Source organism: Thalassophryne amazonica, chromosome 4, assembly GCF_902500255.1.
Source record: "Thalassophryne amazonica chromosome 4, fThaAma1.1, whole genome shotgun sequence".
Lineage (NCBI taxonomy): Eukaryota > Metazoa > Chordata > Actinopteri > Batrachoidiformes > Batrachoididae > Thalassophryne > Thalassophryne amazonica.
In genome coordinates this window covers 60,905,404-60,932,915 of record NC_047106.1, presented here as the reverse complement: position 1 = coordinate 60,932,915, position 27,512 = coordinate 60,905,404, and the positions used below count along the sequence as shown (strand labels likewise).

At 42.2% G+C, this 27,512-nt stretch overlaps 1 protein-coding gene across 1 annotated transcript; it reads left to right on the top strand.

Annotated features, from left to right (window-relative positions):
• The first annotated feature begins 1,712 nt into the window (after positions 1-1,712).
• mmp13b (matrix metallopeptidase 13b) lies at positions 1,713-9,456 on the top strand. Its single transcript, XM_034168927.1, has 11 exons — positions 1,713-2,003; positions 2,074-2,181; positions 3,105-3,232; positions 3,305-3,453; positions 4,151-4,276; positions 4,365-4,520; positions 5,031-5,151; positions 7,385-7,518; positions 8,715-8,874; positions 8,949-9,052; positions 9,127-9,456. Exons 1-11 carry the CDS (start codon positions 1,914-1,916, stop codon positions 9,225-9,227), a joined length of 1,377 nt encoding a protein of 458 aa, XP_034024818.1. The 5' UTR covers positions 1,713-1,913; the 3' UTR covers positions 9,228-9,456.
• Positions 9,457-27,512: the final 18,056 nt, after the last annotated feature.

Here is a 27,512-nt window from a genome sequence, read left to right as displayed (position 1 = left end):
TCGCAGTCCACACCAAACGCCAATACCACAGATAAGGACACCGTCACAGGAAAACGGCTGCAAATGAGATCAGACTATTAGTCACAGTTAAACGTAGCAGAGAAATTACCTGAATGGTAGCTGATTTCTCGGCGGGGAGGTGGAGTTGCAGTCCGGCCTTTATGGTGGTGGTGATGAGTAGTGGATGAGTGACAGCTGGTACGGATGATGAGTGACAGCTGTCACTCCCGGTCGCTCCGACGCCCTCTCGTGCTTGAAGCTCGCACTTCAAGCAGGGCGCCATCTTGTGGTGGTGGGCCAGCAGTACCTCCTCTTCAGCAGCCCACACAACAATGAAAATATTGAAATACGATAATTTGGCCATATTGTGCAGCCCTACTGTTAACTAGCTGAAAAGTTTGAATTTTAATTTACATCTACAGCAGCTGAAGGTTTTCAGTCGATGTTCCTCAGAAGCATTTAGTGAAAATAAAGTGTGAAGGACCAAAATGACACGGTGAGATGCTGAAGCGCTTCGCTCGTTCATGTCCACAACATACATATTATAAAGGTGATTTACCGGCCCCTGCTGGATTACCATGTTAATCCAGAATGTAATTAGCAACGTTAACTAATATCCATAATTTCTCAAAAAATATTAGTTCTATCAACGTTCTGTTTTGGCGCTGTTCATCTTTGACACAAAATACAGAAGAATACTAAATGGCAAATGTCAACTATCCTCGGTTTGTCCATGATCAAAGTTATACACACACACATACACACACAGAAGCACGCATGCTTGGAGAGGTTCTTGTCTTTTCTGCATTCTGCCACAAGCAATGGCTTCTCTTTTTAGACACAGTGGTGGAAGACATCAAACGTAATACATATTTCACTCATGGTAATGGCATCATGAGACTTAACTAAATTAACTAAACAAATTGAACAAAAAACCCCACAATAACTTATAACTAACAACACTGTTAAATCGACTGCATTTATATCACGCTTTTCCATCTGCATCAGATGCTCAAAGCGCTTTACAATAATGCCTCACATTCACCCCAATGCCAGGGTGCTGCCATACAAGATACTCACTACAAACTGGAAGCAACTAGAGGATTAAGGACCTTGCCCAAGGGCCCTTAGTGATTTTCCATTCAGGCTGGAATTTGAACCAAGGATCCGCTGGTCTCAAGCCCAATGCTTAACCACTAGACCATCACCTCCCTGTTAAACTAACATGAACCACAATAAAACCATTTGAAACTCCGAACTCCCATGATGCATTGCAGCACAACATCCATTGTTTACTGGATAGCTAAAATTGCTAATGTCTCCAAAAATATTTGTCCTATCAACTTTCAGTTTTTGCAGTGTTCATCCATGAACCATAATACATAAGCATACAGAACAGCAAATATCAGCTCTACCCGATTTCGGCCTGATCAAAGCCACACACGCGCACGCACACACACAGAGGTTGCTTGTCTATTGTACTATAGATGCCCTGTTTTAAGGAAAGTAAAGGCAAGCTGTTGTTTTTGGGGTATTTTTTTGGTGGTGGGGGGGGGTTATAAAGCCATAACGATGCTTTTCTTGATATATGTTCAGTGGGGTAAGAACAACTTTGCTTGTTGTGTACTTTTTCCCCTCTGGTGCATCTTTTTGCTTTGTGGACATGGGATTCATTAAATCTGTTGAGAAATGTCTTACAGTATGTTTTTTTAAGTGACTTCAAAGCTGTACCCTAAACCACACTGGGGGTTTACAGATGCACACAGACTATCGGAAAAGGAGGAAGTGGCGAGGTGCTTTTACATGAATCATCGGGGCCATCTGAAGAAGGAAAAAAAGGGATCTTAAAAACTATAAATACTCTCTTCACAACTGCTGGACCCCAATGTTTGGACAACGCACAGGCAGCAACTATGAAAGCTTTACTGTTGCTGCTGCTGGTTGCACATTCCTGTGCTCTGCCGCTGCCTTCTGAGGACACGGAAAATTGGCTGTTAGCAGAGGTACAGTGTGACAGACTCTGTAAAAAATGATTGTGAGATTAGTAGCTGACATTTTGCTGTTCATCCGCAGAAATACCTTCGCCGGTTCTATGGCTTTCCAGCTGGTCTCCGTACAGGTCAGACATCATCGTCCATGAAATCCAAACTCAAGGAAATGCAGAGATTTTTCAACCTGAAGGTGAGTGAAGGTAGAAAATATCTGGAGGTGTGTGTTTGATCCAGATTTTCAGATTTTACAATAATTTGAAGAGAAGTGAAGATGAGTCGAGCCGACTGGATAAAGCTTGGCAAATGTATAAATTAGATTTTCTGTTGATTCGCTGTTGATGAAGAAAAATCAGCACACAGTACACTGTTGTCAGAACTGTAGAGTACCTGAAACATTTGCACTGTACTGCAAACAGATGAATTCCCTGCAGTGGTAAGAGGGTCAGGCTCCATTAGCAAAAGTATAGATGAGTGGAAGAGTGAGTTAGTCCGTCCCAGCCATCTCAAAAACAGCAAAGACAAATGTCTTGTAACATACATCAAAAGAGAAATTTTGGTTTGATTATATGATATCCTATAGAGGTGTCTGCCACCTGCTGGATGATTAGTCAAGGTGTCTTGAAACGTACACGTAGTTTGCTCCAAGAGAACTGCGAACAATGGAGCCACCGCAGAAAGAAACATGATCATTAACATGTGGAAAAATACTCAGCAAAATTATACAAAGGAAGAGGAAACTGAATGAGACTTAAAAAGAATAGAGAGAACATTTGGCTGGAAATTGTGCCAAAAGTTTTCAACTGTACAGCAAATGAGTGACACTACACTCACAAGTGAAAACAAGTGAATGAACAAGGATAACACTCTTTTGGAATTTCATACTTAATCACTACAGTCAGTGTAGGGTCTGTACGTGCGCTCGTATGTGCGTAGATATGTTACTATTTGGGTATTTTTAATGTTTCAAATGTTAGCTAATATTTATTTATGTACATTTAAATTCAGGTGTTCTTTTGTTTGTTTGTTTTTTGGATGAGTTAAATATGTATGACTCAAGGTTTTAATAAGATGTGCAGTACTTGTCCATCACAATAATACTTCCTGCATGTGAAGGTTACAGGAAATCTGGATGATAACACGTTAGCCGTGATGAAACAGGCCCGATGTGGCGTACCAGACATCGGGGAGTACAACCACTTTCCTCGAGACCTGAAATGGGAAAAGAACAACATCACATTCAGGTGTGCAACAAAATGTAAACACATAAAGGTGGACATTCACATTCACATACTGACATGAACTTTTCTCTTCAGGATTGTGAATTATACACCAGATCTGAAGAAGTCTGATGTAGACAGAGCCATCCGAAACGCACTGAATGTTTGGTCTGATGTCACCCCTCTGACCTTCAAGAAGTTGTACCACGGCAACGCTGATATTATGATTAGCTTTGGATCAAAAGGTACAACAATCCTTCAATATTCATTCTGATGTATGTAATGAAGTAAATCAGTGGTAAAATTTAAAGTACTGACTATAGTGTTTTTCCTCACATACTCCACTGGGAAATATTGTATATTTCACTCTCCTGTATGTTTCATACAACTCTGGGTTTTTCTTTGCATAATAGCAAAATATGATATATTATCAGTAAGCAATGCCCAAAAAATTGGAGAGGTCTGTAATTTTTATTGTAAGTACATGTTAACTGTGAGAGACAGAATCTAAAAATGAAATCCAGAAAATCACATTGTATGATTTTCAAATAATTGATTTGCATTTTATTGCATGAAATAAGTATTTGATCACCTACTAACCAGCAAGAATTCTGGCTCTCACAGACCTGTTAGTTTTTGCAGACAATTTGACAGCAAAAAAAGAACAAGACAAACTGTAACCAAGGACTTAACCTCTTTGACATGTAATAATCCCACATCATAATATATACTAACATTTTGAAAGAAGCAACGGTTCATAACTGTTTATATTTTACCTCAATTTGGGTCAGAAAAGTATTGTATTTCTTATTTGGGAGAAAATTTTGCAGCCTATTTAATTGCCTATAAAATATACTCCATCATCTCTGAAGGCTTTGCTCAGGTTAGCACATTTATCTATTTGATTTTGCCTCATCACGTTTAAACATGTTTATTGTGCAGAGCATGGAGACTACAACCCTTTTGACGGGCCTGATGGACTCCTGGCTCATGCCTACCCTCCAGGCCAAGGCATCGGAGGAGACACTCACTTTGACGAGGATGAACACTGGACTAAAGATTCAACGGGTAACAGTTGTTTTGTGGAATAATTGACATGCTTGGTCACTTAGACTTATCATTTACTCATAATTTACCTTCATATCTTTCCCCACAGCTTACAACCTTTTCTTTGTGGCTGCCCATGAACTGGGCCACGCCCTCGGTATGTCCCACTCCTCTGACCCAGGCGCTTTGATGTACCCCGTCTACTCATACGCGACAGGTTTCCCTCTGTCTGAAGACGACATTGAAGGAATTCAGGATCTCTATGGTGAGAAATGACAAAATTCATGTTTACATGAAAATAAATTAATTCAAATGAAAACAACGAGAAGGGGTGCACACACACAGTGTAGCACCCTTCCACTGTGTTTAATCCATATTTGTTATAACTGATATAAACAGTTATGATCTTGGAGTTTGATCTTGCAAGGTCACCCGAGGTCAAAGGGTCATGAGCCCAGTGATTCATATGACTTCATATTAGTGGTTAAGTACAATCATAAGTATATCTTCAACAACAATATATCTTTGAGGTAGCCACTGTGAATATCACCTACATAAGTATAAGCACTTGGAAAAAATATAAACCAGTTTTCTGAAGAGCAAAACACATTGTCCTTGGCTGACCCGAAATTATTCCACTAAATTTCGTCCAGATCAAATGAAAACGTTTTGGTGACATAGCTTTAATAATTTAACATGCTTGAAAAAAAAAAAAAAATAACAGTTATTTCCATAGAAATTTTATTCTGAACAACATAACAATGTTCACTCACAGGGTCAAATCCAAATGGAAGAAAAGTGAGGCCAAAGCCTGACGCACCAGACAAATGTGACCCCAAGTTAAGTTTTGATGCTGTCACGGAGCTGAGAGGGGAAACCATCATCTTCAAAGACAGGTAGGAGGTGATGATGCGGTGACAGCTAACACCGCAGAGTGTCAAAATCTCACTCAAACATTTCACAGTTGAACTTTTAAAGGGATACTGTAACTTTCTCCGGTGGAGTTATTTCTCAAGGCAGATGGTATAAGTACTGATTCAACTCTCTACAAGTGTAATTTATCTCCCTGCATAGGTGGCTCTAGGTGGGGCTTGATGGGGCTGCAGCCACCAAAAGAATTTTAGTATCCACACAGTAACTTTTGGCTATTTCAAAATTCTGTTTTCAGCAACAGTTTCTCACCACCACTCGTCTGATCCAGTCCTATGGCACCCCCACTTTCCAGAGCATGCTTGACCACCTGAGCACATTCACAAAGCAGCGTGTATTCATATTTTAAAATTTAATTCATTTTGATTGCTTTGGTATGACAGCATGATTAAAAACAGAACAATTATCTGCCAAAAAATTACGTTCAGCAGTGAGAATCTTGTGAAATTGAGAGACGGGAAGAAAACAGTCAAACATTTACAAAACATTAGATTAGATTAGCGTCATTCAAAGGAGAGTTGTTTCTGTCCTCGCTGTGATATTTGCTGTTAGCCGTGCAGTTAAGATTTTTTTTTTTTTTCCAAAATTTGAATTTGTGTTCTTTCAGAAGGGTAATGTTATTTCAGTCTGTTGTTTAATGTATGTGTTAATTACAAAATGTAGTGGAAGCCGGGGCACAGTGGATCAGAAATGTTGATTTGTAGAAGCATAAACACATTATGCATAGGTTTAGGTCATTCTATTGTGGATTTAATACAGCAAGTTACTGATTATAAGGCTGTGTTATTTATTTCTCCCCAAGTGTAATTTACAGGTGTTTAAAATTGATTTTAAAATTTTTGATTCACTGTGTCCCTGACACTAATTAATGGGGCACAGTGAATCAACTTACAATATAATGAAAAAACATGATTATAAAGATTTCAACATTATTAAATATATGCTGATGCATATACAAACTATAAATCAGCAACCAGCTGTGTAATGTGTGAGTGTCCTATATAGTGATATAAGTCCTTTAGAAACTATTATAAATACAACTGTCATCATTTCTGTTCAAAGGTGAAAACAGCTGTTTATATGTATAAATTATAGAAATAATTCATGGAAAAATAAATGTATAAGCTTCAACAAGTAATATTTGTCATCCACTTGATACTGGGGCTGATTCACTGTGCCCCAGGTGCATGTGACACACATGAGTCATGTTATCAAATAGCTGATACTCTGGAGAAGACATAACACATGCTCATCAGTTGGACGGGGTAGTCTTCTAACTAATAGCAATTGTTTGGGCCACCTTTCCTCTGTTGTGAGAAATAAATACAAAGAAACTGACATCCACAAAATGTACTTTTCATAGGAAAAAACTGACTTCACTTGGCACTTAGTTTTACCCTTAATGTATCCAAAAACAAAACATAATTTATAAGGGGGATGTCTTTATGCATAAAAAATATGGCATAACTGCTGCAAATATATATGTAGTTTTGCAGACATAGCTACTGATTCACTGTGCCCCAGTTTTCCGTATTCTATGGGATCATCTAGTTTGTCTTTCGGCTGCTCCCAGTTGTTCAGGTTTGGCATAGTGAATCCAGTAGAGAGTGGACAGCGGGATTTGGCACAAATTTTACACCAGATGCCCTTCCTGATGCAGCTTCACTACCACATGGAGAAACATGCACAGTCCATGGCCCTCCCAAGTTATCACCTAGTCGAGTAATAATCGGGACCTACTCTGTTCCAGTTCTTAGACTGATGAGATCAGGTGGACATAAAGGGACAATGAGGACAAACCCTGTTACATTTGCTGAACACTGATGCACCAAATCAATCAAAAGAGCCATTTTGATTTGCCTGTGTCCTATAGATGTACTGCCACCTGCTGGACAGTTAGTGGATTGCCCACCTCCATGTGAGCTTCAGTTATTCAGTTACTGGCTAAATTATAGAACACCGCAAACAGCTGTGGTTGGTCTCAAACGTAGGTTGTCTTTCCCCTGAACAGCAGACACACTGGGCTTGTCACTCCACTCTGCCTGCCTAAGCTTGCAACACTGAGGATTTTGTTGATTTGTGGAATGTAATAGATCACATATTACTGTTTTATAACGGGAAAGGTGCAGTGAGTGTAAAATAAAAATGTTCAGCATGTGCAGGCACACCTCGATTTGGACCCACTTCACCTTGTTGCAGGTACTACTGGCGTCTTCATCCCCAGATGCCAGAAGCCCAGCAGACACTGATCAAATCCACATGGCCGTCGATCCCCAGCAGCGTGGACGCCGCCTACGAGAACCCAGAGAAGGATCTAGTTTTCATATTCAGTGGTAGGTACTAGTGTTTTATGTTTGTTATTTTAAAACAACACCTCTATCAAGGAGGCAACGCGCTGACTTTTTCTCTTTTTTGTAGTGAGCTTGTTAACATTTTGAGACTGCTCTTTTTGTATTCTGTCATTTCCTGATGAATGGAGCTCATTGTTCATACTGCAGGTTTGGACATGAGTTGAGATTGATGGCCCTGTTTCACTTTGGCAGAGGTACGCAGGGCCCTTCTGTCTGGCTGTCTGGTTGCCATTTCTTTGACAGCAGGATATCCCAAAAGAACATAGTTCATTAAATGTGATGTATACTTGAGTCACAGATGAGTTAGTGTAACTTTGGTGCAGATCCAGATCACGAGGTTGATCTTGCCTTTGATCATTGATCTTGATTGCTTTGATTTTGCTTCCTGTGAGCTGACCCTGCATTTGATCTCTGATCTCTGATCATGATTCTGATTACAAAATCAAGTGAATCAGGATCAGAGCGATCCTGGAAACAGCCAGACTGGCAGATAAACTGTAAAATAAATAAATCACACAATGTCTTTGATAAGGTTCTGAGATTAATGTCCTGCCTCATATATAAGTGATGAATATTAAAGATTTGGGTGGTTCAGCAATTGGATCAAAGTTCAGTATCATAGATGTGTGATCCGGTTCAAAGGTTAGCAAAAATGGTCAAAGAACTAAAAACATCAACATGTAAACAGAGGATCATTTGACATTGGCGTAGGCATGGAATGTAGTGAGAGCCCTTTTAGTTTTATGATGTTGGTGCCCCTGTCTGTTTGTTGGGTCTTTGGCAGAATTTCTCAAAAATTAGGGGAGGTGATGGTGTAGTGGTTAAGCGTTGGGCTTCAGACCAGAGGATCCTCGGTTCAAACCCCAGCCTGACCAGAAAATCACTAAGAGCCCTTGGGCAAGGTCCTTAATGCCCGAGTTGCTCCCAGTGTGTAGTGAGCGACTTGCATGGCAGCACCCTGACATCGGTGTGTGAGTGTGTCTGAATGTGAGGGTGTGTGTGGGTGTGTAAATGTGTTTGTTTGTCTACATGTGGCCCTGCGACAGACTGGCATCCTGTCCAGGGTGTACCCCGCTTCACGCCTTGTGACTGCTGAGATAGGCTCCAGCCCCCCACGTTAACTGGACTAAGCGGTTGAAGATGAATGAGTGAGTCTTATTTTTGTGCTTCATCTGCAGGCATCAGAATGTGGGCTCTGAATGGCTATACACTTGTGGAGGGTTACCCAAAGTACATACACAAACTGGGCCTTCCCAAATCAGTGAGGAAAATTGATGCGGCAGTGTACATCAGAGACACGGGGAAAACTCTACTCTTCGCTGATGAAGACTACTGGAGGTGTGCAGTCATGTTGCACGAAACTGCACATCCTTCTTCTTATTGGGTATTTAATTTTAGTTTGTCCCCCACAGTTACGATGAAGCAACAGGCGCCATGGACAGCGGCTACCCAAGATCCATTGAGTTAGATTTTCCTGGAATGGATGATGAAGTTGATGCAGCTTCGTATCACTACGGTACTGCAGTGCCTCAAATATCCAAAAATACTCTCTCCACTATATTGCTGAATGTGTCGCTTTTCCATTTGCAGGATACTTATACTTCTTCCATGAACACCTGCAGTATGAGTACAGCTACAACTCGAGGAAGGTCATCCGCATCCTGAGGGCCAACTCCATCCTCAACTGCTGATTATGTTGTCTTTAAATGTCGGTTTAATTTATAATATAAATATTTGCGGAGGATAACTAAAGTATACACATGATGCAGTGCAGTGAATGAGCATGGGAATGAAAACAGTGGATATTTTGTGGTTATTTAAAAGAAAAAGTTTATTTTTTAGTTGTGCTGGACACCTGCAGGAATTATAATTTGTCAGAGACAGAATGCTGGAATATTCCATGGATGTGTTTTTTTTTGGGGGGGGGGGGGGGGGTGTTGTGGGGGGCTACTATTTATTTTTCAACTTTATGTTTTCAACCGACATGAATCTGAGCAGGTTTAGTTTCTTGTCAGGAGCAGAAGAACGGTGGTGATTTACAATTAAAGCAGACAGGAAATACTTACTATTATTATGTGAACATTCAAGTCATGCAACAAGATAATTAAATTATTGTGAGTTTAAGCCCAAAATAAAACCAAAGACTTTATGTTGAAGATTAAAATAATATTTTTGTATCTTCATTAACATAATTTTGAAAGAACAAGCTGATTTGTTAATATTTCAGCTTTTTATTAGGCATATTTATCATTTTGTCATGATGTTTAAAGGCTAAGAGTTTTTTTTTATGACTTAATAAATTAATCTGAGGCAAACAGTGTGGTGTCTGTGCTTTAAATTCTCATGTGAGTAATCTGTCTCAACACTATTCATCATACTTGTGATTCAGTAGTGATTCATGGACTGATGGGACGTCCAGTCTGATAGGTGCTGGGTTGTGTGTAACTGGCTGCACACTCACAGTAACTCATGGCATGTTAATTCCTACTCTCCTTATGGCTGATGACTTCTTTACCAATAGCAATAACCAAACTCCAAACTCGAAACATGCAGATAATATTGAAATTATTTAAAAATGCCACTGCAGACATCAAATCATTATGAAACTTTTAGAATTATACTTTGATTTTGAATATCAAGTGATACCAATATTTTTTCCACAGTTGTTTAAAAATATACAACCCCTGGCAATAATTATGGAATCACCGGCCTCGGAGGATGTTCATTCAGTTGTTTAATTTTGAAGAAAAAAAGCAGATCACAGACATGACACAAAACTAAAGTCATTTCAAATGGCAACTTTCTGACTTTAAGAAACACTATAAGAAATCAGGAAAAAAAATTGTGGCAGTCAGTAACAGTTACTTTTTTAGACCAAGCAGAGGGAAAAAAATATGGACTCACTCAATTCTGAGGAAAAAATTATGGAATCATGAAAAACAAAAGAACACTCCAACATGTCACTAGTATTTTGTTGCACCACCTCTGGCTTTGATAACAGCTTGCAGTCTCTGAGGCATGGACTTAATGAGTGACAAACAGTATGCTTCATCAGTCTGGCTCCAACTTTCTCTGACTGCTGTTGCCAGATCAGCTTTGCAGGTTGGAGCCTTGTCATGGACCATTTTCTTCAACTTCCACCAAAGATTTTCAATTGGATTAAGGATTTGAAATGACTTTAGTTTTGTATCATGTCTGTGATCTGCTTTTTTCCTACAAAATTAAAACTCAATGAACATCCTCCGAGGCCGGTGATTCCATAATTTTTGCCAGGGGTTGTATACAGGGTGAACACAAAAACACTCAGTGGTCTCAAATATTTATAATATCAAAAGTTACCTGAATAATTTTACAATTTTCATATCTATAGTTGCACAAACTCATCAAGTTTTTTCTCTTTTGCAGATTCTTCTTCTTCAAAATTGTAAAATTATTCAGGTAACTTCTGATATTATGAATACTGGAGACCAAGGAGTGTTTTTGTGTTCACCCTGTACATTTATTTCAGTTTGCATCTGTTTTGCAGTTGCCTATTTGGTCCACTAGAGAGCAGTGTTAGCAATATTTTAGGACAAACACCTCCTCCTGCCCTCGAAGACAGCGTCCGCCATGTTGCTACTCTCTTCATACAAAATATAATAATTTTGAACAAATACAAATTCTTAAAAGCACCGTTCTGATTACACGGATAGGTACAGTGCATTTGTAAAGTATTCACAGTGCTACACTTTTTCCACATTTTGTTATGCTACAGTCTCATTCCAAAATGGAGTAAATTCATTTTCCCCTCTCAACTTCTACTTCTACCCCATAATGGCAACATGAATAAAGTTTTGTCATGTTTAGTTTTTTTTTTTTTCTTCCATTTACAGATGATGGAGGCCACTGTGCTTATTGGGACCTTCAAATCATTTTTTAAAATTTGAAAATCATTTTTTAATTTAGTCATTTCAACATTTAATTACGTCCTTGTTGACTGTGTAGGCTCTCAGTTGTCCAGGTGGTTTCCATAGTAGAGATGCTTGAATCTTCGACTGGACTGGGTTGCTTGACGCGAGGACGTTTCGCTTCAAATCGCAGAAGCTTCCTCAGCTAAAATTCTTGCTCTGGAAGTCTGACTTCTGTCTGACTCTTGTAGAGAAGAATAAAACAGAAGCCAACAAAAGCTGGAGTTTTAAACCTAACCAGACCCCTCCTACTGAGAGGCAGACTGCTATAGGCTAGTGACTAAACAATACCTCTAATTAGCAACTATTGTGCTGTAGTTAGCACACCTAATAGCAGGACAGCTGTCCCTCTAATGATGGCATGGATGCCTTTCTGATGGCTCCCTTGATGACGTGAATGACTCATTACCATGAACAAAAGACTGAAACTCCTTTGACCTGAGTACCCCATTGTAAACAGGGGATAAAGTGTGTCTCAGACCCCCTCCCCGGTTAAGGCTGGGTTTCAAACGTTTCACAAAGAATGCCTCCTTGACCCCTCTCTCAAACCATTTCTTCTCTCTGGCTAATATTTTAACTTCCTTGTCCTCAAACATGTGGTTAGTGTCTTTAAGGTGGAGGTGAACCGCAGACTGAGGTCCACTGGTGCCTTCTCTGCGGTGCTGGTATAGCCTTTTGTGTAAAGGTTGCTTCGTTTCACCTATGTAGTGTTCGTTCTGATAGAATACACTACATTGCTCTGTTTGTAACTAGGGATCATGTCCTTAGGGTGAACTCATTTCTGTCTCAAGGTGTTAACCGGTTTAAAGTAAAGTGGGATTTTGTGCTGTCTGAACATCCTCTGTAGTTTTTCCCCTACTCCTGCTAAATAAGGGAGAGACACTCCTCTTCTTCTTGTCTCCATTTCCTGTCTGTCTGGTCTCTTTGTTCTGTGGGACTTCTGCATTTTGTCCAGGGACCATCGTGGGTACCCACATACTGTGAGGGCTTTCCGGACACGTTGTTGTTCTTTAGCCCTTCCCTCTGCGGTTGTGGGCACCTGTAGGGCTCTGTGTTGAAGCGTCCTGATCACCCCGAGCTTGTGTTCAAGGGGGTGGTTTGAGCCGAAGAGCAGATATTGGTCAGTGTGAGTTGATGAGGGGTTTACAGAAAACCAACTAGCATAGAGTTGATCAGGTTGTCAATTGTGGCCTGTGGAATGTTGGTCCACTCCTCTTCAATGGCTGTGCAAAGTTGGTGGATTTTGGCAGGAATTGGTACACGCTGTCGTATACGCCAGTCCAGAGCATCCCAAACATGCTCAATGGGTGACACGTCCGGTGAGTATGCCAGCCATGCAAGAACTGGGACATTTTCAGCTTCCAAGAATTGTGTATAGATCCTTGCAATATGGGGCCGTGCATTATCCTGCTGCAACATGAGGTGATGTTCTTGGATGTATGGCACAGCAATGGGCCTCAGGATCTCGTCACAGTATCTCTGTGCATTCAAAATGCCATCAATAAAATGCACCTGTGTTCTTCGTCCATAACAGGCGCCTGCCCTTACCATAACCCCACCGCCACCATGGACCACTTGATCCACAACACTGACATCAGAAAACCGCTCACCCAAAAACGACGCCACACACGCTGTCTGCCATCTGCCCTGAACAGCGTGAACCGGGATTCATCCGTGAAGAGAACACCTCTCCAATGTGCCAAACACCAGTGAATGTGAGCATTTGCCCACTCAAGTCGGTTACGACGACGAACTGGAGTCAGGTCGAGACCCCGATGAGGACGACGAGCATACAGATGAGCTTCCCTGAGACGGTTTCTGACAGTTTGTGCAGAAATTCTTTGGTTATGCAAACCGATTGTTTCAGCAGCTGTCCGAGTGGCTGGTCTCAGACGATCTTGGAGGTGAACATGCTGGATGTGGAGGTCCTGGGCTGGTGTGGTTACACGTGGTCTGCGGTTGTGAGGCTGGTTGGATGTACTGCCAAATTCTCTGAAACGCCATTGGAGACGGCTTATGGTAGAGAAATGAACATTCAATACAAGAGCAACAGTTCTGGTTGACATTCCTGCTGTCAGCATGCCAATTGCATGCTCCCTCAAATCTTGCGACATCTGTGGCATTGTGCTGTGTGATAAAACTGTACCTTTCAGAGTGGCCTTTTATTGTGGGCAGTCTAAGGCACACCTGTGCACTAATCATGGTGTCTAATCAGCATCTTGATATGGCACACCTGTGAGGTGGGATGGATTATCTCAGCAAAGGAGAAGTGCTCACTATCACAGATTTAGACTGGTTTGTGAACAATATTTGAGGGAAATGGTGATATTGTGTATGTGGAAAAAGTTTTAGATCTTTGAGTTCATCTCATACAAAATGGGAGCAAAACCAAAAGTGTTGCGTTTATATTTTTGTTAAGTGTATATACAAATAGTCCTTGCTTGGGATTGGATCAGTTGCCATAAGAACCACCCAGGAAGAACCAAGATAACATTAATGCAAACTTTATACCTGCCTGTCGGTTGCGAATGACGCAACCGACAGGCGTGAAAAAACTCACGCATGCGCACGAAGGTTCAAGCTTGGCTGATGCAAGCGCACATGATTCAAATCCATATAGTTTTTGCAAAAAATAAAAAGGTCGGATAGTTTTCTAACAGACCTCATATTTAGCGGTATTAATATTCACGTTTACATTATACATATATACGTATATGTACGTTCTGTATTAAAATAGTGGTATTTAATTTGGCAACCTTGTTTAACTTGCGAAATTCGCATAATAAATCCCACGCGAATATTTGCACCTTTACAGTATTTGCAACAGGAAGGAGAAGCTCCCTTTATTTCTCAGCTTATACATACAAACATGTTTTGACAAACCAGACAAGTGTAATTGTGTGTCTACATGGGTATTTACAAGCCTACTAATCTGTTTGATATCAGAGGAGGATAGGAACCAGGGAGCAAAAATTCTCAACCCCCATGGGAAAAGTTTATCTAGCAGTTTCCCCTTTCATCACTTAAGGGATTACTCTGGCAGAGGAAATTGAAACTTGAGGGTGTGTGATAATAGCTGTGTAACAGTTAGTGCTTGTTTCTTATTATCAATGAAAAGAAAATACATAATGTTGATATCCAGATCAGAAAAAAATCAGGCATGGTTTGGATCAGCAATTTCAGTTAAATATGTTGTATGGCTGGGGGGCCTGGCTGCCTTTTTGTTTCTGTCTTTTGTTTTTCCTTCCAGGTGGCTTGCATTTGGAACTGAGTGGCTGTGTTGCTGAGTTTATCAGGACCTCACCCTGATCACCTGGGGCTGGTCACCTGCGGCTCATCAGGACTCACAGCTGTGGTGCATCTGCATGGATTGGAACATGGTGGCATTTAAGACTGGAGTGCACAGTGTGTATTTGCCAGAGACTCGACCTTGTGACCAGACGGGTGAGATCGTCATCTTGGGAGCCATCTCATCATCAGTGGATGCAGAGAACGTCCAGGTTTGATGCACGGTCTGTGAAAGAGGAGGGGGTGAGGTCTCACGCTCGTCAGCACACTTCCTGAGGTACGTTAGATTTTGTGACTAACATTTATACAGTCAGTAAATGTGGTGTCCCTCACACCTTTTTATATTGAGCTGTACGTTAGTCATGTATCGGCTTCCACTGCAGTGGAGTTTTGTGAACTGGATGTTTCATGCCTGCAGGTTGGGAAGCTGATTAGTAATCAAGCCAGGAAGTGTTTGCTGTTTGTACACCTTTAAGTGTTCTCTCTGTGTGTGTAGAGTGTGGACTCACATAATGGTTCCTTCTTTCACAGACTCGATTTGTTGCGGCCACCTGGGGGGTGTCGGCGGGGTCCTTGGGTCCGAACAGCTTCTGGCTCCGGACCGTTAGCGCTGCTGGGAGCGCACCACGCCAGACCGCACTTTCTTTTGTATTTTTTGTATCACTGTTATGTATTAAATTCAGTTAGCCTTTGTACCGTGCTCTGCTTATTTCATACTGGGTCCTTCAAACGCTGGTCGGTTCTCCGAGCTGCGTCCGACACATAACAGTAGTCTCTGGCCAAACATCACGGACCCAGCGGTAGCAGAGACGGTAACGCGCCGGGAAGGCGGCAGCAGACGTTCTGTAGTTATCCGGATCAGTTGCGGGTGCTCTCCGCCCGGATGGTGCGTGTTTGAGACCCATTGCTGAATACTGATTTGTGCTCTCTTGCAGCCGTGTTCCTGTGTTTGTGCCTTATCCGTGGGTCGTGGTGGAGTGTGACTGGCGACAGCTTCGCGTCACGCTCCGACCGGATAAGAGGTTTAAACGGGAGCTGCAAGAGTGTGTCTGTAATGGGTGCACGCGCACGGCGGAGCTCTGTGGCACGGGTCGCTGAGCTTCCTGTGTTACAGTTGTAGCCCCGTTTCCCCGGATAAAGATAACTACTGCGTCTGTTGTATCAGCTCCGGCGTTATTTAGTTGAGCACATTTTGGTTGTGTGTTGCACACAGCTGCGCACGAAGATGCAGCTCGTTTGTTTTTTGTCACCAAAGGGGGTTTTTCATTTTTAGCACTTTGGCTCCCTCTTTTGGTGACTGAGTCACATTACCGTCAAGCTCTTAAGTTGGAACAGGTGTGTTCCATTTGTTGGAGCTTGACGGTATAAATCACTTGTTTTGTGTTAGTTCATTTTGTGTGGGTGTTTTTTGAGTTGGTTTTTGTGTGGGATTTTATTTTTTGTTTTACACTATTAGTGTCTGGGGTCGTGACCCTGCAGTTCTGTGTAAAAAAAAAAACAAAAAACAAAAAGGGACCCAAGCAACTGTATGTTAGTCTGTTAGTCTTTCTTTTTATTTCTTTCAGTTTCACCTCCCAGGGTTTGATGGGACGGTCCCCTGGGGGGTCATGGGGGGGTAATTGGGTTGTTTTTTTTTTTTTTTTCTTTTTTTTTGTTTTGTTTTTTGTTGTGCCCTCTCTTCTCCTCTGGCTCCAGCCGGGTGAGCCGTAGTGTCGGCGTTGCTGGAGTGGTGCAGTTTGGTTATGCTGGGCGTTTCCCGGGTAACCTCTGCACCTGGGGGGGGGGGTGTTTTCTTTTTGTTCCCTCTCTTCTCCTCTGGCTCCAGCCGTGTGAGCCATAGTGTCGGCGTTGCTGGAGTGGTGCAGTTTGGTTATGCTGGGCGTTTCCCAGGTAACCTCTGCACATGGGGGGGGGGGGGGGTGTTTTCTTTTTGTTCCCTCTCTTCTCCTCTGGCTCCAGCCGTGTGAGCCGTAGTGTCGGCGTTGCTGGAGTGGTGCAGTTTGGTTATGCTGGGCGTTTCACAGGTAACCGCTGCACCTGGGGGGGGGGGGGGGGGGGTTTCTCCTTTTGTTTTTCCCCCCAGTTTCCGCCCTCAGGGTTTGACTGTGGTGTCCTCTGGGGGGGAAAGGGCTGTGGGTCCATCTAGCCATAGACGGCCGGGGCTGGGTCCGTTGGTCATGAGGGGAGGCGTCTCCTGGGGTTGACGAGTGGTCCTCTGGGAGGCGCTGGGAGTCCCCGTGGGTGACGTTGGATCCCAGAGGGACCTCGGCTGTGGTTATTACTCCTGGAGCTGGCGGGATGTCCCCCGGTGGGGTGTTGGTCCCTACACGTCGTTGGGGGGGGGGGGGGGGTGTTAGCATTTTTATTTGTTAGCTTAAGTTTGGGTTGTTTTTCTTTTCTCCCCTTCCCGGGGTTTGATGGAATGGGCGTCTGGGGAGGGGGGGGGTGTTTTGGTTGTTTGTGTTTGTCTTTTTGGTTTTATGACTAACCAGACTGTGAACATGGTTGGACAAAGGCTGACCGCACAGGTTTAAGAACTCCTGGCCACACCTGTGCTAAGTGACTGACGGAAACAAAGGCAAAGATGCAGCCAGAGGAGAAGACATCAACCGTTCTGTTTGATGAGGATTCTGCTGGAAGATGAATGCGGATACGGTTTCCAGCCATGGTCCCTGGAGGGGGGTGTTTCTCCTGGGCCATGTTTGTGTGGTCGCCGGGAGGCTTCCCGTGAGGGTGGGGTACTGTTGTATGGCTGGGGGGCCTGGCTGCCTTTTTGTTTCTGTCTTTTGTTTTTCCTTCCAGGTGGCTTGCATTTGGAACTGAGTGGCTGTGTTGCTGAGTTTATCAGGACCTCACCCTGATCACCTGGGGCTGGTCACCTGCGGCTCATCAGGACTCACAGCTGTGGTGCATCTGCATGGATTGGAACATGGTGGCATTTAAGACTGGAGTGCACAGTGTGTATTTGCCAGAGACTCGACCTTGTGACCAGACGGGTGAGATTGTCGTCTCGGGAGCCATCTCATCATCAGTGGATGCAGAGAACGTCCAGGTTTGATGCACGGTCTGTGAAAGAGGAGGGGGTGAGGTCTCACGCTCGTCAGCACACTTCCTGAGGTACGTTAGATTTTGTGACTAACATTTATACAGTCAGTAAATGTGGTGTCCCTCACACCTTTTTATATTGAGCTGTACGTTAGTCATGTATCGGCTTCCACTGCAGTGGAGTTTTGTGAACTGGATGTTCCATGCCTGCAGGTTGGGAAGCTGATTAGTAATCAAGCCAGGAAGTGTTTGCTGTTTGTACACCTTTAAGTGTTCTCTCTGTGTGTAGAGTGTGGACTCACATAATGGTTCCTTCTTTCACAGACTCGGTTTGTTGCGGCCACCTGGGGGGTGTCGGCGGGGTCCTTGGGTCAGAACAGCTTCTGGCTCCGGACCGTTAGCGCTGCTGGGAGCGCACCACGCCAGACCGCACTTTCTTTTGTATTTTTTGTATCACTGTTATGTATTAAATTCAGTTAGCCTTTGTACCGTGCTCTGCTTATTTCATACTGGGTCCTTCAAACGCTGGTCGGTTCTCCGAGCTGCGTCCGACACATAACAAAATATATCATATAACAGACACCCCAACAGAAAAAATACATCAATGTTTAGTAGATCCTCCTTTTGCAGAAATAACAGCCTCTAAATGGTTCCTAGAGTCTGGATTCTGGTTGAAGGTATTTTGGACCATTCTTCTTTCCATAGTAGAGAAGCTTGAATCTTCGACTGGACTGGGTTGCTTGACGCGAGGACGTTTCGCTTCAAATCGCAGAAGCTTCCTCAGCTAAAATTCTTGCTCTCGCGGTCTGACTTCTGTCTTGACTCTTGTAGAGAAGAATAATCAGAAGTCACAAATGCTGGAGTTTTAAACCTAACCAGACCCCTCCTACAGAGAGGCAGACTACTATAGGCTAGTGACTAAACAATAGCTCTAATTAGCACCTATTGTGCTCTAGTTAGCACCCTCCTAATGACAGGGCAGCTGTCCCTCCTAATGATGGGATGGACCCTCTCCTGATGGCTCACTTGACGACTCTGCTGATGACGTGAATGACTCATTACCATGAACAAAAGACTGAAACTGCTTTGAAACTGCTTTTAGTGCAGAAAAGGTGTACTTTCAGTGGCAGTATTTTTAAAGATACACCCAGACAAATTAGTGACAACAGGGAAAATTGGGTAAAGAATCTCTCCAACAGGGTTCTTACACAGACAGAAAAGGATGTGCTCGCTAAAGGACTAAATTTCTCAGTGACCCCTAAACATATACCGACAGTAGATTACATCACTGCAGTAGAGTCAGCCATTAAACATAACAGTTTGTCAGAGTCAGAAGCTGGGGAGCTCCGACTAAGAGTCACAGCAGTGCTGAACAGTGCTAAGCCTCCTCCGTCCAACATCACACGAGAAGAACGGAAAGCTTTGTCAGCACTGCAAAAGGACCAAAGCATCCTTATCCTGCCAGCGGATAAAGGCAGATGCACGGTGGTCCTGAACACATCGGACTACGAGGCCAAGATCAATAACTTGCTCAGTGACTCCAATACATACGAACATCTGAAGAGAGACCCCACGAGCGGCTATAAGAAGAAAATCATTAGCTACCTCCAAAACCTGGAGAAAGAGGGACTCATCGACAGGCAGGCATACTACAGACTGTACCCTGGGGACGCCACTCCGTGCATCTATGGACTGCCCAAAATCCACAAACAGGACGTGCCACTCAGGCCTATTGTATGTAGCACAGATTACATCACGTACAATTTGGCCAAGCACCTCAAGTGGATTTTGGCTCCTCTAATGGGTAACTCAGACCACCATGTGGAGTACACACAAGATTTTGTGAACAAGATCAAGGACCTGCAGCTGGAGGCAGATGAAACAATCATATCATTTGATGTGACATCGTTGTTCACCTGCATCCCCACCGTCGAGGCCGTCTCAGCTGTGAGGCAGAGACTGCTGGAAGATGTGTCTCTACTTGAAAGGACCAAACTCACACCAGACCACATCTGCCACCTCTTGGAGATCTGTCTTAACACCACGTATTTCCTGTTTAGGGGGAATTACTACAGGCAGATTCATGGTTGTGCGATGGGGTCTCCGGTATCCCCACTGTGGCCAATCTGTACATGGAGCGACTGGAGAAGACAGCCTTGACATCTTTCACGGGCATCTCTCCCAGTCACTGGCTCAGATATGTTGATGACACATGGGTTAAAATCAAGCAACAGGAAGTTGAGGACTTTACAGAACACATCAACTCGGTGGATGCCAATATCAAGCTCACACGTGAGGATGCCAGAAACAAACATTTAGCCTTCTTGGACTGTGATGTTACGATTGGAGAGAACAGGAAGCTCCAGACAGGGGTTTACAGAAAACCAACTCACACTGACCAATATCTGCTCTTTGGCTCAAACCAACCCCTTGAACACAAGCTCGGGGTGATCAGGATGCTTCAACACAGAGCCCTACAGGTGCCCACAAATGCAGAGGGAAAGGCTAAAGAACAACAACTTGTCCAGAAAGCCCTCACAGTATGTGGGTACCCACAATGGTCCCTGGACAAAGTGCAGAAGTCCCAGAGAACAAAGAGACCAGATAGACAGCAGACGGAGACAAGAAGAAGAGTGTCTCTCCCTTATTTAGCAGGAGTAGGGTAAAAACTACAGAGGATCTTCAGACAGCACAAAATCCCAATTTACTTTAAACCGGTTAACACCTTGAGACAGAAATTAGTTCACCCTAAGGACAGGATCCCTAGTTACAAAGAGAGCAATGTAGTGTATTCTATCAGATGTCAGGAAAACTGTAACGAACACTACATAGGTGAGACTAAGCAACCTTTACACAAAAGGCTATACCGGCACCGCAGAGAGGGCGCCAGTGGACCTCAGTCTGCAGTTCATCTCCACCTTAAAGACACTAACCACACGTTTGAGGACAAGGAAGTTAAAATATTAGCCAGAGAGAAGAAATGGTTTGAGAGAGGGGTCAAGGAGGCATTCTTTGTGAAGCGTCTGAAACCCAGCCTTAACCGGGGAGGGGTTCTGAGACACGTTTTATCCCCTGTTTACAGTGGGGTACTCAGGTCAATGCAGTTTCAGTCTTTTGTTCATGGTAATGAGTCATTCACGTCATCAGCAGAGTCGTCAAGGGAGCCATCAGGAGAGGGTCCATCCCATCATTAGGAGGGACAGCTGCCCTGTCATTAGGAGAGTGCTAACTAGAGCACAATAGGTGCTAATTAGAGCTATTGTTTAGTAACTAGCCTATAGCAGTCTGCCTCTCGGTAGGAGGGGTCTGCCCACCCGGAAACCAAACGTTTTTTGAATGTTCATATAACGTTTGCATGCAAACGTTTGCAAACAAGCCATGAACACTGATGAACATCAGATGAACAAAGAATGAGGACAGGTAATGTTTGCACATGAACATTATATGAACATTATACAAATGTTCACAAACATTGTTATGAACAGCTGAAGCAGAACATTCAGTGAACATCTGTATAATGTTCATGTAACATTTTGTATGCAAACATTATATGAACATTATACAAATGTTCATTGAATGTCCTGCTTCAACTGTTCATATAATGTTCATATAACGTTCATATATGAACATTATATGAACATTATACAAATGTTCGCAAACATTGTTATGAACAGCTGAAGCAGAACATTCAGTGAACATCTGTATAATGTTCATGTAACATTTTGTATGCAAACATTATATGAACATTATACAAATGTTCATTGAATGTCCTGCTTCAACTGTTCATATAATGTTCATATAACGTTCATATATGAACATTATATGAACATTATACAAACGTTCACAAACATTGTTATGAACAGCTGAAGCAGAACATTCAGTGAACATCTGTATAATGTTCATGTAACATTTTGTATGCAAACTATATGAACATTATACAAATGTTCATTGAATGTCCTGCTTCAACTGTTCATATAATGTTCATATAACATTCATATATGTTGCATGAATAACATGTTTTTTGCAAGCGGGACATCAGTTTGTATGTTATATATGCCAACATTATACATTTACATGCAGGCATTGGCCTACAATTTGATTGTATGAAAGGTTTACTCTCCATATTGAAAACCAAAAAGTGAAGTAAAACAAACTATGAATGTTTCAAAATTCAGTGTTTTATTCCGATGACTTGGAAATCAAATGAAACAAACCACCCCAAATCTTTTCATGCAGACAAGAAACTTAAGTTATAACACATTGCAAGCAATATTTCCAGAGGAAAAAAAAAAAAAAAATACTGCAAGTTTTATTACATACAGACATTGAAAACAGTATGGCAGTCAGATACAACACAATGGAAATGAGTGTTATGCTTTATTATATTATCTGTGACATTGAGACATTCACCACATTTTAACGGAGTCTGCAAAAAAAAAGAAGGCGTATCTCCATGTGAGGAAACTGCTCCTTGACCGGGGGAAATGGTAACGTATGGCACTATGGTGTTTTTTTTTTTTATGTGGTTTTGGCACTGATCTGACACCCTACAATTTGGAAGTGGATTCTGCCATGACCTGATGTCATGGTGCATCTCTACTCTGATTGGCTGTCATCACAGTCATCTAAATAATCCACCTCCAGTACCTCTTCAGATTCAGAAGACGACACCCCGGGTGCAGACAGAACTCCACATGTCTTCTGAAGATTCTTTAATGGAAAAAGAGGCTGTTGTCTGGTAGAGCACTCTGGAGATGAGGCCGGAATGTCCTCCTAGGAGTACTCATCAGAGGAGAGAGGCCTACCATTGACAGAGCTGATGGCAATGGCTGGGTTGATTATGGTGTCCTCAGTTTGTTATATTCTCCTTTTGCTGGTCAGGAAATAGTTCAGGATGGTCCTGTCTATACTTCCTTGATTCTGCTCTGTTGGGACAGCTTCGTATTACGGTACTAATCGTAGAAATTATAGTGTTGCTGTCCATTGATGTAATAGCTATTACAGCTGCCATGACAACCCTATAAATTTGTGGAAGATCCCTGGCAAGGCTGCCTTTGTCAGTTCCCGACTTTCCCTGACTGCTGAAGCACTGCCAGAGATAAACTGGGGCTATAGCATACAAGCAGTCCCTGACAATGCTGGTTATAGCATTCTTCCCATGTCCAATTCCAGGGGCATATGCAGTCAAAGGAATCACCATCAAGTTTCTCATTGGCACTCTTCAGCTGCAAGTTGAAAATTGCCATTGTTATTCATAAGAAATAACACACATTTTACTATTAAGATACTATACAATTTGAGCAGCATGGTCATTGGTATTCTCAACCCAACAACCTATTGTACAGGCCCTATATTTTTAATCAAGCTGTTTATACTGGTTGCAGAATTTTCTCAAGTTATGTAGTTATCAGCTACCACAATGGAGAAAACTCACAAGTGGTATATGCCATAAATACAGCATGTTGTTTCATAATATACTCTAAAAAAATAAAAGAAAATTTTGTTGAAGTGAAGAGGATCAGACAAATGTAAAATGTATTAACTCACTTCTTCAAGTGACTTTACAGGAAGGCCCAAGACTTCCAGGCACTGCTTATAATTTGTTGTAGCTCGCATTTCTGGATTAGAACTGGACATTCTTCTAACAATCATCTCAGCAGCATCCTCATCATCAAGTTCAAGATCCCTCTCCTGGTATGTTCGGGAACGGACACTTTGTGTGAGGAGTGCATCAATTTTGCAGATGAGCTCATTCTGCTTCTCCTGGAACATAAAATGTACACATAAATGTTACTACCTTAATACAGAAGTTCCCATTCACCCCCCCCCAAATCTACAACAAAATCAGTTTTTAGCTGGGACAGGTCACTTTTTTTTTGCCCTAGAGAGAGTATACAGTTGTATGTGTATATATATATATATATATATATATATACACACACACACTCACACACACACACCATGGTCAGTGAGAATTACATGTCTAACTGGCGTGCATTATTTTTGTGAATACGTACACGTAGTTCGGCAAGTTAAGTCACTGTAATATCACGCAACGCACAAATCAGTTGGTGCAGATCAGCTGTGTTTTGACAGGTGAATAACAGAAACGTGATAAACATGGATTTCCAAGTGAATTTTAATATTTTTGGCCTAAATAAAAGAGGAGGAGAGCAAATAGTGCAGCAGATTAGAGAATATTTACAGGGGAATCTTTCAAATGGTGATACAAGCACCAAATTCAACACAAATAGTCCTTAGACATTACTCTTTTGAAAAAGCAGAGTATCCACTCGATTTTTCAATAGGCAGTCAGGTAGGGGTCAATGAGAATTACACAGGGATCAAAATCAAAAGATGTTCCAATCATATTGAAAACTATACCACATTATTCGTCCAACCATAAAGATTCCAAAAAGGTATAGTTTGGACTATCTTTGACTGAATGTTCCGAAGTTATGGGGCAAAAATAGCAAAAACGGTGACAAAGCTTAATTTCAGTTTGTACGGGAGGCAAAAGTTCCAAGCTCCAATTTTGGTAAATAGTTATAAACAATAAATAGTGGTAAACGTGAATAGTGATGGAGCAACTTTAATTTTGGCCCCCTGTACAAACTGAGATTGACCTTTGTTACCATCTATGCTGTTTTCACACCATAACGCCATGACATTCAATCAAAGATAGACTAAATGATACCTTTTTGGTATCTGTATGATCAGATGAATATGGTATACTTTTCAATATGATTGGAGCATTTGTAAATCTTGACCTCTGTAATTCTTCATTGACCCCTACTTGGCTGCCTATTGAACAATCAAGTGGATAGTCTGGTTTCTCAAAAGAATAATGTCTAAAGAATACATGTGCCAAATTTGGTGCTTGTATCACCATTTGAAAGATTGTTTCAGTTATCTACTGTACTAAAACGAGAAGAACAGCAAAAGCAACGGCATAAAGATTTAACATCCGACGACCTGGACAAGATTGAAGATGGGAAAGAAGATGATAATGGTTGGCAAGGATGAAAATATCTTGAGACTGGCATAAAATAGTCCCAAATACTTACGCATTTTTAATCAAGTTCTGTTAACTTAAATAAGTATTTGTGTGTTAGTTCACTGTGTGGGACCATGATATAAGGATTAAACAACTTGAAGCCGTGCATTATACGGTTTGAATGCACGAGGCGGAGTCTAAAACACCACAACGTGAAGCAGAGTGGTGTTACTCCACGAAGTGCTCACACACACACAGTCAAGCTGGAAAAGGGTTAGGGTGTGCCGAGTACACAGTGTTTCATAGTCTCCTAGTTCGCATACAGCACAACATGAGCTTTGAATTCAGTGTTGTTAAAAAGCGGTCTCCTTTTGCATACGTCATTTCAGACCGCCAGCAGTGATTCACAGATTTTCACCTTGTTCTTATTCTAAAGTCAGTTTAAAGCAGAAACAAGGCAATGTTCTGTTAATTTGCTGCTGACTGTCCGAAATGATACATGCGCAGTACACAAAAGGGGACAGTTCAAACTGTGACACAGGGACCAGTGCATTAGTGCTAGGCCAAAGCCCCCTTTATAATTGTATAATATAAAAAGGTAAAACTTGAGTAAATTAAACATACCATCAATATGCCCAGCATCTGCATGATGCTCCCAAGTTCTTCTGTTGGCGTCAACACGAGGAATCTCAGACAGCTGTGCATCTGCAGCAGAAACACTTGCCAAATGATGATGTGCCGTAAGCTCAGCTGCAGGTCTTCTTGCAAATGACAAAGCTTCAAAAAACAAAAGCAGTGAGATATATATAATCACCATTTCCAAGAAAATTACAAACATATGGAAACACAACCACTAATTGGCTAGACAAGAGAATGTGCAAGATGCATAATCACTAAACCTCTGTATTATCACCCCAGACTTATTACACCTATACAAACTTTTTCAATCTACATTATATGAAAACTTGTAGACTCTAGAGCAGGGGTAGGCAACTTGTTCCAGAATGGGCCAAGAGGGTGCAGGTTTTCTTTGCAGCCACTGACTCCACCAGGTGATTTCATTGATTAATATCACTTTGAGCAGATGGAATCAGTTAATCAGTGAAATCACCTGGTGGAGTCAGTGGCTGCAAAGAAAACCTGCACCCTCTTGGCCCATTCTGGAACAAGTTGCCCACCCCTGATCTTGAGCATCCTTTAGAGAATTTGTCAACTGCTGCTGTCTGCAGGACATGCATCTTCACACAACTGCCAGGCACATGTTCAGAAGGTGTCAGTTCTCAGTCAAGACTAGCTGATGTTTCTATGCCAAAAGAAAATAAACACTCAATATTAAAAGTAAGTCGCTGTACAATCTCATTTAAACAAAATACAAACCTGTGGATTCACCACTACTTTCCGATTTAGACTGATCGGGCTGTTGGTGTGACTGAACTGCCGTCATGGCGTTTGGCACAGGCTCAACCAGTTGGCCGGATGGAATCACTGATGTGGCAGCTCTTATGACAGCAGGCATGGTTACTGTTGTGAAAGTGTTGGAACACGGACCCACAACAGGGGGCGCAAATGAACGGACAATGGAGGAAGTCAAATAGCACTTTTACTGTTGTGAAATAAGCACAACAAGCACGACAGATCACAATAGAAAATAATAAAGTCAATTCACAAAGGTGTCATGTGGGCAGGCTCGAAGATAGAAGACGTCTGTCCAAAGCAGAACCGGAACCACACGATTTCCTCCGCCACCGAACCCCGGGGATACCGGAGCCGCCAAGTCCCGAACTCCCAGGTGGCCACTGCCTCCGCTTGTCGGATCTGGTACTGCTGGCGAGGAACAAAAACAGTTAGATGTGGGTGCGTTTGCACCCAGCAACACGGATGGTGAAAAAAACCACCTCCACCTCTTGTCAGGAAAATGTGAGTACTTATCAAAAAAGGGTTCAGTACAGTCTCCAGCTGCAAGTACTCACCAACCACTGTCAAAACACAAGCAACAAAGTCACTGTCTGAAAGACAACACAACGGCTGAGTTCGTTACCTCCTCGGTAGAACGATATCTCGGCAAAGAGGTGGAGATGATGTCTTGCTGATATACCGATGCAGATCAGATGAGTGGTGACAGCTGTCATAGGTGATGAGTGTCAGCTGTCACCCCGGCTGCTCCTGTGAGGCGGCAGCGCCCTCTGGTGCCTGGAGCCCGCACTCCAGGCAGGGTACCCTCTGGTGGTGGTGGGCCAGCAGTACCTCCTCTTCAGCGGCCCACACAACAGTTACTTTTGAAAAGAAAAATAAACAATAACCCAAAAAATTATTATTATTGGTCGCATTTGTAACAGGCAAACAATTTGAAATAATTACACATGCAAAACCTATGGCAGTAATCAAAGTTACAATCAATAATTAAATATTCACACAAAAATATAAAACAGTTGTGGCAATGCAAAAACACAACTGAATCAAACTTATTTTCACAAAGTCTCTTTCTGTGCACTAACGTTATTTGAACTTCAATTTCCTGAACACCTAGTAACAGACAGCATATAAATTTTAATTATGGTTATAAAAAGTTATGTACATAGAGAGGAAGGATACACTTTTCTTTATATTTATTTCATGCACACATGAACAGAAATATTTCTGTCAAACGAATTACAACTGCCACATTTTCTGAATTAATACCAACCTGCCGTCGCATTATC